At 58.8% G+C, this 10,291-nt stretch overlaps 1 protein-coding gene across 5 annotated transcripts; it reads left to right on the forward strand.

Annotated features, from left to right (window-relative positions):
- The first annotated feature begins 24 nt into the window (after window positions 1-24).
- SFXN2 (sideroflexin 2) lies at window positions 25-6,879 on the forward strand. 5 transcript variants are annotated; one of them, XM_055791057.1, is made up of 12 exons: window positions 25-150; window positions 1,156-1,328; window positions 1,630-1,800; window positions 2,898-2,996; window positions 3,138-3,213; window positions 3,291-3,376; window positions 4,058-4,118; window positions 4,190-4,256; window positions 4,819-4,868; window positions 5,162-5,211; window positions 5,460-5,507; window positions 5,902-6,879. In XM_055791057.1, exons 2-12 carry the CDS (start codon window positions 1,168-1,170, stop codon window positions 5,999-6,001), a joined length of 969 nt encoding a protein of 322 aa, XP_055647032.1. In that variant the 5' UTR covers window positions 25-150; window positions 1,156-1,167; the 3' UTR covers window positions 6,002-6,879. The 5 variants fall into 5 exon arrangements, with proteins under 5 accessions (XP_055647032.1, XP_055647035.1, XP_027644739.2 ...); XM_055791060.1 differs by having other exon boundaries at window positions 33-99; XM_027788937.2 differs by lacking the exon at window positions 25-150 and adding an exon at window positions 369-515.
- Window positions 6,880-10,291: the final 3,412 nt, after the last annotated feature.

Raw genomic sequence — 10,291 nt, forward strand, 5'->3', positions numbered from 1 at the left:
CATGCGCACAAGGGGCCGCGCTGCCGGGGTGAGATGGGCGCGGCTGCTCGGGCCTCTGTGATTGGCTGAGGGTGGCCACGTGTCGGAGCCTGGGGGCAGGTAGAAGCCACGTGGGCGGGAGGTGGTGCGCCAGGGGTCTGGGGGCTGCAGGTAGGGCCACATGGGGGCGCGCGGGGCGGGGCGGGGCCGCGCCGCGCCGCAGGGCAAGGCAGGGCAAGGCAGGGCAGGGGGCAGTGCCATGCTGCGAGGGCGCTGTCAATGCTGCGGGCCGCGGGCAGCGCAGGGCCCTATGCAAGGCACGGCAGCATGCAGGGCAGCGCAGCTTGCAGGGCAGCATGCAGGGCAGCAATGCCATGCCATGCCATGCACAGGGTGGCACACAGTGTAGCACCACGGGGAGCATGCAGTGCAGTGCCGCAGCAGTGCAGGGCTATGTACTGCTATGGGAAACATGTAGTGTGGTACCACGGGGGATGCAGTGTAGTGGCGTGAGGGAGAGCATGACTGTTGCGGAGGTGAGCCGGCCATGTTACGGAGGGCATGCAGTGCGGTGCTGCCCTGGTGCCGTGGGAGGGTGCGGTGTGGGGCCACAGTTATCGGTTATAACTGCAGTTATGCAGTGCTGTCACAGGAGGGTGCAGGCGGTGTTCAGGGGCACATGCAGTGCAGGCATGGGAGGCTGCAGCGTGCTGCCGTGGGGGCATGTGGTGCCACTGGGGGGGACACGGGACATGAGGGGATGCAGTGCCATGCTGTGTGCGCACCAGTGGGGGGCGCAGTGTAACGCCCCAGCGGGGAGCACTCACAGGGCTGTGCTGTGCAGCCCAGTGGAGGGGCCAGGCTGGGTGTCACAGTGCTGTGCAGCATGGTCTCAGCCCGAGGAGGGGGTGCCAGGTGCTGGGGAGGGGCAGCACAAGTGGGGGGACCCTGTGCAAGCAGGGCAGTGTGTGCAGGCACAGCCTCGCTGCAGTGTTCAGCTGGCAGCAGGGGTGCAGGAAGCTCCCGGCCTCAAGGCTGCTGAAAGTCCAACTTTCCCGTTAAATATAAACCTCCCACGGCTCTCACCCAGTTAACTGCTCCTGTGGCTGTGGCAGGCCCACACTTAACGGGCAAGTGAGGCAGGATCTTCCTGAGCCACCTTCTCCTCCTGCCCAGACCCACACCAAAATGGCCACCGTTCCCCTTGGTTTCAACATCGACGCCCCACGCTGGGACCAGAGCACTTTTGTGGGGCGCCTGAAGCATTTCCTCAACATCACTGACCCGCGGACGGTGCTGGTGCCAGAGGAAGAGCTGGACCGGGCCAAGGCACTGGTGGAAGGCTGCAGGTGAGGGACAGGGATACAGCTGGGGCAGGTGCCATCCCTGTGGCTGTACCCAGCCACTCTGCAGGGCCACAGGAGGATGGAGGCAGTCATTCCCAAGCAGGCATGCTGGGACGTAACATCCGTCAGAGGTGGTTTTGGGGGAGTTTCCCAGGCTTCTCCTGGAAGCCTCAAGCTGGGACAAGTTTCCTTGTGGGAGATGTTTCACCTGCCTTTAATGTTTGGTGTCTGGGGCTCCATGCCCCAGTGGTGCCAGGTGCCGGCGGGTCTGTGTGGCTGCCCTTGACGGGCTCTGGGCTTGCAGGGCTGGGCTGGTGCCTCCAGGAAGCAGCCAGGAGCAGCTGCTCTATGCCAAGAAGCTGTACGACTCAGCCTTCCACCCTGACAGCGGCGAGAAGATGAACCTCATTGGGAGGATGTCCTTCCAGGTGCCAGGGGGCATGGCCATCACCGGCTGCATGCTCCAGTTCTACCGGTGAGCTCTTGGGGACGCTGGGTTTGGGGTGCAGCCCTGATGGTCCTTAACCCCTTGAAGAATCCCTAGTGGCCAGGGCATGGCCAGCCTGCCTCCTCTGGGGCTGGCTGCTGCCTGAGGTATGTCCATGGCTGCTGTGCCTGCCTGCATCCCATAGCCCATAGCCTATGTCCCTGTGCCCTGTCCCCAGTGCTCAGCCTGTGGTGGAAGCATCACGGGTCCTCCTGGCCCCTGACATGGCTGGGCATGGTCTTGCTTTACCCTGAGCTCAGCTTAGCTCTTCATGGAGCCCCCGTAATGATTAACACAGCCACGTCCTGTGTGGCCAGCACTCTTGCTCCATGGACCATAACGGCCCCTGAAACCAAGGAGCAAATGTGCCCCCAGGCCAGCCTGCTGCAGCATCCCCAGCCCATGCCGACAGCTCCCTGCAGTTCCCTTCTGAAATGGCTGCTGGGGGGGGTGGTGTGCAATCCCGTCCCCAGCACTGTGTCAGATAGACACTGCCTTTCCCAGTGAATCCCCATCCCATCCCTGTTTGCTGTACTGGTTTGCCGGTTGTTGGTGAGGTCCTGTCTGAATTGGGGATCTCCCAGTGCTGATGGGTCACCCTCTTCTCAATCCATGTCCACCTTCCTGCATCCCAAAGCTTGCTCAGATTCACATGTCCCCGTGTCCCCTCTCACCCCACCTCAGTGTCCCTGAAGAGTGCGGGCACCCTGGTCACCCCAGAGCTGCCTCTGTCCCCATGTGCTCTTTCCTTGTTGCTTCCTTTGACAAAGGCTGATCTCAGCCCAGCAAGATAGCTGTCGCCTTGCTGAGCGCTGGGTCTCCCACCACTGGCCCAGCACCCTGCAGGGCTGGGCCCCCTTGTGTGCCCCTCGAAGTCTGTGGCAGCCAGGATTCCTAGGGTCATTTCCCAGCTTTGCCACTGGCTTGTGGCTTTGCTGCAGTGTCTCAGTTTCCCTTGGGAGACACCATGACATGTGTATTGAGGGCGTCTTGCCTGTCCCCCTGCCAAGCCCATCCTGGCCGTGGGCACAGGCCAGGCATCTGTGATGACCTTTGAGCGTTTTCCTGGTCCCTTCTTTCTGCAGGACGGTGCCTGCAGTGGTTTTCTGGCAGTGGGTGAATCAGTCCTTCAATGCCCTCGTCAACTACACCAACCGCAACGCTGCCTCCCCCATCACACTGAGGTGAGCAGCTCCCACACAGGATGGGGACCCTCTGTGTTGGGTCCCTTAGATCACCCTTGCCCCGTCTTGGGCACTGAAGGAACAGGATCAAGTCAGAGTTGGTGTTTCTGTTCTCTCCATTCTTTGAAAATCACTGTCCAGGCAAATCGGGGTGGCTTACTTCACAGCCACTGGTACAGCACTGGCCACCGCGGTAGGGCTCAACCTCTACACCAAGGTACGCCAGGACAAGGCCAGGTGGGGCAGCTGGCCGCATCCTGCCCTCCCTCACTGACATCAGCCTGTCTCCTGCAGCGAGCCCCCCCCTTGCTGGCCCGCTGGGTCCCCTTTGCGGCCGTGGCTGCTGCCAACTGTGTCAATATCCCCATGATGCGGCAACAGTAAGTGCCACTCGTGGCTGGGGTGCTCGAGGGACCCAGCTCCCTCCAAAGGTGAGCTGGTGGCAGTCGGTCTCCTGGACTGCCTGGTTGCCCTGCTGTGGTTTCCCATCCCAGGGGTAGGGGGGAGGAACAGGAGGGAGGTGGGCCGGGGTCTGCGTGTTCGTGGTGCCAGGTCTCAGGGAGGGTGCTGGGTGGGGTGGCTCAGCCTCTGCCCAGAGCAGGAGGGGGATTTTGGGCTGAGGATAGCTGTTCTGGGGTTTGGGTTGGAAGATCCCTCGAATTCAAAGGTCTTCTGTGTGTGCCCATGGGAGAGCCCCAGTCCACGATGTCCTGGCACTGGAGCCCTCTAGAGTCCTGCTGCTCGGGGTCCCCCACAGGTCACGGCACAGGGAGCTGTGGTGCTGTGTGGGGGGACTGTCCCCTGGCTCTGCTGCAGGTCCCAGGCGGGTGTCTGTCCCCCCGAACGGCTGGACCCCGTTCGCAGCCATGCCCTGAAGATGGCAGCATCGGCTGGGCTGAGGACCCCGGAGCCCCATGCCCTAGGGCCAGGGCGGGGGGCAGCTGCAGCTGCTGTGCCAGCACAGCACGGGGGGACGCCTTGGCACCCCTTCACCCCGTTGCTGTGTCCTCACACTTCCCTGACCATCCTGGCCCGCACTTACAGCTGCCTGTCCCCTCCAGGGAGATCATCAATGGAGTCACAGTGACAGATGGGGACAACAATGAGCTCGGCCACTCCAGGGTGAGTCTGGAGGTGGGGGGCCAGGTTGGGGCATTGCGTGGCAGAGACTCACCTGTTGCTGTTGCTTGCAGAGGGCGGCAGTAAAGGGCATCGCACAGGTTGTGGTCTCTAGGATCACCATGGCAGCACCAGGCATGAGTGAGTACAGGGCAGGAGGGTTGGTGGCCAGACCAGGGGCTCCCCTGGGACCCACCGCCTCGCCGTCCCCTGTTTCTGTTTCCCCCAGGAAGAAGAGGGAGGGTGGCCCTGCATCCCAGGTGGCATTTGGTCACATGTCACTGATGGAGCTGGTCTCCCCATCCTGTGATTCCCATCAGAGTCCCCCCAAGCCCCCAGCCCTCCTCATCCCAACCCAGAGCCAGTGGGGAATGTGGTGTGCTCCCCTGGCAGCTGGGCTCCACAAGGACACTTCTCATGCTCTCTGGCCCTGGGCCCTCATCCTGCAGCCCAGCATCCCTGTGCCATCATGAGATCCTTGCCATGCCACAAGCTTGGCAGGAGGGATGGGAGCACAAGGAGCATGGATCATACTGCCCCAGTGATGGATGGATGGGGTCCCGTGCCAGGTCCCTGCCATAAGCAAATACCCAGTGGCCCCCAGCACAGCTAGCCATAGCCATGGCCTCCAGGAGGGAGGTCCTGCTGGGGCAGCTCTATAGGCTGGCTTGCAGGGCAGCTCTGACCTTTTCTCTCCTCCCAGTTATTTTGCCCATCATCATGGAGCGACTGGAGAAATTCCCATTCATGCAGGTGAGCCCATGTTTCTCCTGCCATGGTTTTCCAGTGGGTCCTGTAGTTCCCCCACTGCTGAGATGCTGGGGATGAAATGAGGGGTTGCAGAGCCTGCTTGCTTTTTTCCTGTTTGAGTCACTGGTATACCAGAGGTCTCTCAAGTGATACAGAGAGGCTGTAGGAGTGTGGCAGGGGTCAGGGGCACCCCAGAGATACTGGGCATTCAGCCCTGTTGAGGGGAGAAGCCTCTTCACCCTGTGAGCAGGGCTTGTGGCCAGGCTGAGGACTCAATCCTGGCTCTTCCCTTACAGCGGATCCGGGTTCTCCATGGGCCTCTGCAGGTGCTGCTCTGTGGGGGCTTGTAAGTATCTCACTGCTCGAGTGCCTGTGGGTACCTGGTACCTGGAGCGCTGCTCTGAGGGGTGCTTGAAAAAAAGGCCTCTTTCCTGGCAGGGGATTGCAAAGCTGCTTGCCTTTCAGCCTGGGCTTTCCCTGGTTATTGGGAGTCTTGCGGTGTGAGCAGCATATCTTGGGCTGAGGTCCCTGCGGCCAGGGGGCAAACAGGCTGTCATCCCCAACACTAATGTTTGTCTCTTCTCTGTCCTACAGCCTCCTGTTCATGGTACCAGCAGCCTGCGCCCTGTTCCCACAGAGATGGTACCTGTCCCACTACTTCCCTCTCCTGCGTGGGACCTCGGGAGCCTTTTTCCTCCTAGCTCTTGTCTGCCTGTCCCAGCAGAAGCATAACGGGCACCCACCCTTCAACCTGAGGCAGCGCCTGTCTGTACATGCCGGTGCCTCAGGCAGCAGGAGGGCATGTGCCTCCCCTGCTCTGTGCTGGGACCAGTGGGACCCCCAGCCTCATGGACAGCTCTCTGCCCCCCAGCACTGGGAGTGGTGGATGCCAGGGATGGGTGGTGGGTCTTGACATGAGCCTGCAAGATTCATAGGACTGCAGGGGACCTTGAATGGCAATGGGGAGGGAGGGTGGCCTGACTGGTCCTCAGGGAGGAGGATCGTGGGTCTCATTGTCTATCCCTTTTCCCCACAGCTCCCTTGCATTGACTGACCTTGAGCTGGAACTGCGTGACAGTATCGTGGCCAAGTATGGGGACAAAGTGCCATACGTCTACTTTAACAAGGGACTGTGAATGGAAACTACCTCAGAAGCCGTTGCACCCCTCCAGCCTTCTGTCACCAGCAGCTCTACATTCCCTGAGCAGGGCTCAGAAGCATGGTCCAGCCAGATCTGCCCCCCAGCTCAGCTGCCTCCTTCCTCTGGAGAGGCAGGATCTGGCTCTCTGCCCAGCTTGCAGCACTTTGCCTTGTCCTGAGCCTCCTGCCACGTGCTGCTGGCTGTGTCCCTGCCTCCCCATGTCCCTCTTGCTCTGGGCAGTGGCTGCACTTCCCGTGCCTTTTGCCCAGCGCAGGAGGATCTGCCCAGCCTGTCTGAACTTCACATGGTCACTGGGCTTGAGCCCGCAAGGCGCCAGGCTCTCTCCCTCATGGCTCAGATCACAGTCCTACCTCCGAAAGCAGGTGCTCTGCCATTGAACCAGGAACCAAACCATACTGCTGCCTTAAACCACCACAGTGGCCTCTTACCATGATCTGGATCATGCCTTGGCAGGCAGGAAGGGACCTGTCCCCTCTGCGCAGGGATCACTCCAAAGTCCAGGGACCAATGTTTGGACCATGCCTTCCTTGCTTTCAGGTTCAGATTTTATCCACTTTGTAATTGCCACAATCTAGGAGAGAAATAAGTAATTGTTTTTAAGCTTTAATTTTTTCAATCTAGCCATTCCTGAGCAAGAGAGTCAGCCGTCACCCTTGTCCCACATCTCACCATCCCCATGGTAGCATCAAGGACCTGCAGCTTTGGTGGACAGTTGATTCTGGCCCCCCTTGGACAGGGAGGAGGAGACACAGGACTCACAAAGCTGTTGAGGCATTAATTCAGGCTCTGAATAGCAGCAATATAAACAACAGAGATGAGGGTTGAAAAATAAAATGTGATTTTTAAAAAACAGCTGTGGGTTCTGCTTTTGGCTGGTCTCTGCATGTCTGATTCCCTGGGCAGGGCTGGTGATGTGGATGTCATGCCTGCCTTGAAAGGGAAAGGTGTGGGCTCTGTGACTGACCAGGCACCAGGGTGGGGGTCAGCACTGGGGCCAGGAGAAGGAGAAAGAGCCATGAGGCTCAGCAAGGGCTGTCATGAGCCCTGAAACCCTTGGGCATCCCATGCAGTCTTCCCCAAGAGTTTTTTGGGGCTCGCTACAAACAGTCTTGAGGCAAGTGACAAAGGGAGGTGATAGTGTCATGATCATAGTGACTCTTACCCCTTTGGGGGGACTAGGGGGATGATACTGGGTGACCCTTCCTACACCCATGGGTGCTGTTTGTCTTCTTGGCAAGGCAAGGTTTGCATGATGCTAACTTGGGTCTGCCACGAGGCCTTTCCCACCCCAAAGAAGAGCAGGTTGAGTTTGCTGCAGCCCATTTTTGGAGGAGGAAGAAGCCCCAGTATTCATCCCAAGTCCTGGGCTAAAGACCCTGCTGTCAGCCAGCTGCATCCAGGTTCTGTGCTTGCTGATGAACATCCCTTGGTGGGACAAGTGTGTTTCTAACCAGCATATGATGTGGCTGCTCAGAGAGCCCCATGGGCCAGCGGATGGTCAACACTCATCCCTCCAGCCAGGGATACATGTCAGATCCCTGGCGGCAGCAGCATCCCCACATCAGCTGCATACCACTGTGGAGGCACAGGGTCTGCAGCCAAAGGGCTTTCTGGCATTAATCATTCTGCTCCTACAGAGAAAGCAGCCAAACCCAAAACGTACTTCTTGAAGGGCCAAGCTGTATCCACAGTGGATTTACTTCTGCCTAAGCTGCAACAGGCAGAGGATAATGTCTCCAACCACATGTAGCTACAGCTAGAAAGCTGCACAAGAGCTCTGAAATAATTAATAGGTCAGTGGAAAGTAGAAAAACATGTTCAAACTTGTGTATCTGTTCCCTGGGCATTATTAGATCTCTTGTTAATGTGCAATTAAAATAATAGATAAGCACATGAAACAAAACAGATGTCGCTCCCGTTGGGAGTGGAAAGAAGCCACAAAAAGACATCACTTCTTTCGGCTTTTCTTAAGCTCCTTAACTCAAGCTGCTTTTGCCCTACACACAAAACTGCTTTGAGCACTTTCAGAAAGGCACCTGTAGCAGCCTGGGCTGTGCTTGGGTCCAACATGCCTCTGGCATGTTTGGGTGCAGAGCGATGCTTGTAAAACAATGTGCTGTAGGACCCTAAAACTGCCTTTTCCCTGCGCATCACAGCCACGCTCTTGCTCTTGACCCTTCCTGCATTCGCAGCGCGTGGGGGTCCCAGCAGGGCAGGGGGCTCTGTGGCCAACAATACCAGGGCAGCAGCCACCCGAAGCAAAAGCTGGGACCACGGTGGGAAAGCGTCAGTAATTTTTTCAGTAATTCACTCCTTTTTTGCTGTCCCCAGCCATACCAGAGAAGTGATGGAGCAGGGGGATGCTCTAAAGAGCTATTGCCATCTCACAGCAGTTCTCCCCTTGCCCTGGGAAGCAGCACGTGGTGCAGTTTATTGCTGTTGGCCAGGGGAAGAGAGTTGCTCTGGACTTGGAGGATTGGCAAGCCATCATCAAGCCAGACTTACCCCCTTGAGCTTATAACGGTGGATTCCCTCTTCAGATCGACTTGGATTTGTGCCAGCTGACAGTTTAACTCAGCGGGGTTTCTGGGTTTCTAGGTTGTAGCTAGAATATCCCCTGGAGGATTCAAGTCATCTCAACAGCTCACATTGCTCTGGTGCTGGGAGATGACTGCTGCAGCCAGCGCCTGCCTGCACTTCCCAAAACCACAGTAATTCCCCAGCCTGCCTTGGTCTTGCTGGGGAGCAGAAGGGTCACAGCCAGGCTGCGGCCAGCAAGTCCCTATGCTGCCAAGGGTGACTCCAGCCAGCCCTGCTGCTCCATTTCCCATTGCTGCAACAGGAAGGAAACTTAATTGCCAGGAGTCAGAGCTGGACTCATCCCTGTTTGGGAAGAGCTGCAAGTGTTAATTACTCTCCAGCAATGAGTCACACCTGATCTGGGCTTGTCCTGTGCTCTGGTGTGCTCGCCTCCTTCTCCCTGCTGTGCCTATAATTTCAGGGCTAGCTGCAAACAGGAATAAAGGCCCTTTAGTAACCGTGTGTGGCCAAAATGTCAGCCCTCCAGCATGTTTACAACCTCCCTTCAAATGATAACCAGCCCAAAGTCGTCATGTTGGGCTGCAGCAGAGCCCGGGGAGAGGCTGGGGAGGCATGGGAGCCTGGGGGTCTCCTCTGACCATCAGCAGCCCCAGCAGGCAGGCTTGGCTCGCTGCTCCTCACCCAGAGGCTGGTGGACACTGGTGGGCTGCCTGCCTACAGAGAGGGGAGCAAGCAGGGTGCACATGCAATGGGTTAACTAACACCTGCATGTGGCGGGTGGAGGAGCTAATCCAGCAGGGTTAGGTGTGCCCCAAGTACTGCCCTGATGGAAAAATGCCAGGGCAGGAGATAAGCTGCTAAGTTGGTTATTTTTTTTCTGGCTTTTCTTAACATGTTATCTGAGCATCTGATAGACCACGCCATGGCAATCCAGCGTGGAGGCTGCCTGGCGTGCTGGGAGCGGCTGTGCAGAAAGCCTCTGCCACTGCCCCAGAAACAGGGGCCATCTCCTCCGAGCTGTGAATTAACCCCAGGTGCTGGTGCCCCCACTTCTCCTGGGGGTGCAAGCCCAGGCAGGGGACCACTGCGTGGGGACACCCTGGGACCCAGCTGCAGTGGGAGATCCTCTTCTCTGTGCTGCTTCCACCTCCAACCGCCAACGCGTGGCTGCCCGCTGGGCGCCTCTAGTCCAGTCCTATGCCGCAGCTGCCATTTCACCACCCTCTCCATGCCCAGCTCTCCGGTGTGCCCCAGGGCTGGGTATGTGGGTGCATTGTGGAGGGGGCTGAGTGGGGACCATGGTGACCAGATGTGACCAGGTGAATGGTGGGTGAGAGCCTGGCTGCCATTGGGGTGTCAGGGAGGCCGTAGCAGGTCAGAGGGTATTTGTGAACCCTGGTTTTGCAGTGCACGGCTCTGTCACAGGGGGTGCATTGCACTGGGGGTGCAGCCCCTCACACCCCTCTCTGGCCAGTTCCGCCACTCACAATGTGGCGGCCCGTGTCCTACCCCAGGCTCCCTGCCCGGTGCGCCACACTCAAGATGTCAGCTCCCTGCTCGCAGACCCCGCCCCTCCCGGTTCTGCCCTAAGCGACAGCACGCTAAGCCAATGACAAACCAAGCGGTGCGCCGCTTGCCCAATAGACGGCCGGCTGGGGCGGGTCGGGGCGCGGGGTGCCCCCTCGGCTCCCGTCCCGGGCCGCAGTCGGGCTGGGGAGGCGGG

The sequence above is a fragment of the Falco peregrinus genome, chromosome 1 (assembly GCF_023634155.1).
Source record: "Falco peregrinus isolate bFalPer1 chromosome 1, bFalPer1.pri, whole genome shotgun sequence".
Classification (NCBI taxonomy): domain Eukaryota; kingdom Metazoa; phylum Chordata; class Aves; order Falconiformes; family Falconidae; genus Falco; species Falco peregrinus.

Bases quoted from the DNA above. Each gene is read 5' to 3' on its own strand.
- SFXN2 (XM_027788937.2), top strand. From the start codon at position 402: ATGCAGTGCAGTGCCGCAGCAGTGCAGGGCTATGTACTGCTATGGGAA. The intron at 1,329-1,629 runs GTGAGGGACAGG...CTGGGCTTGCAG, and splicing joins GCACTGGTGGAAGGCTGCAG to GGCTGGGCTGGTGCCTCCAG. The intron at 1,801-2,897 runs GTGAGCTCTTGG...TTCTTTCTGCAG, and splicing joins TGCATGCTCCAGTTCTACCG to GACGGTGCCTGCAGTGGTTT.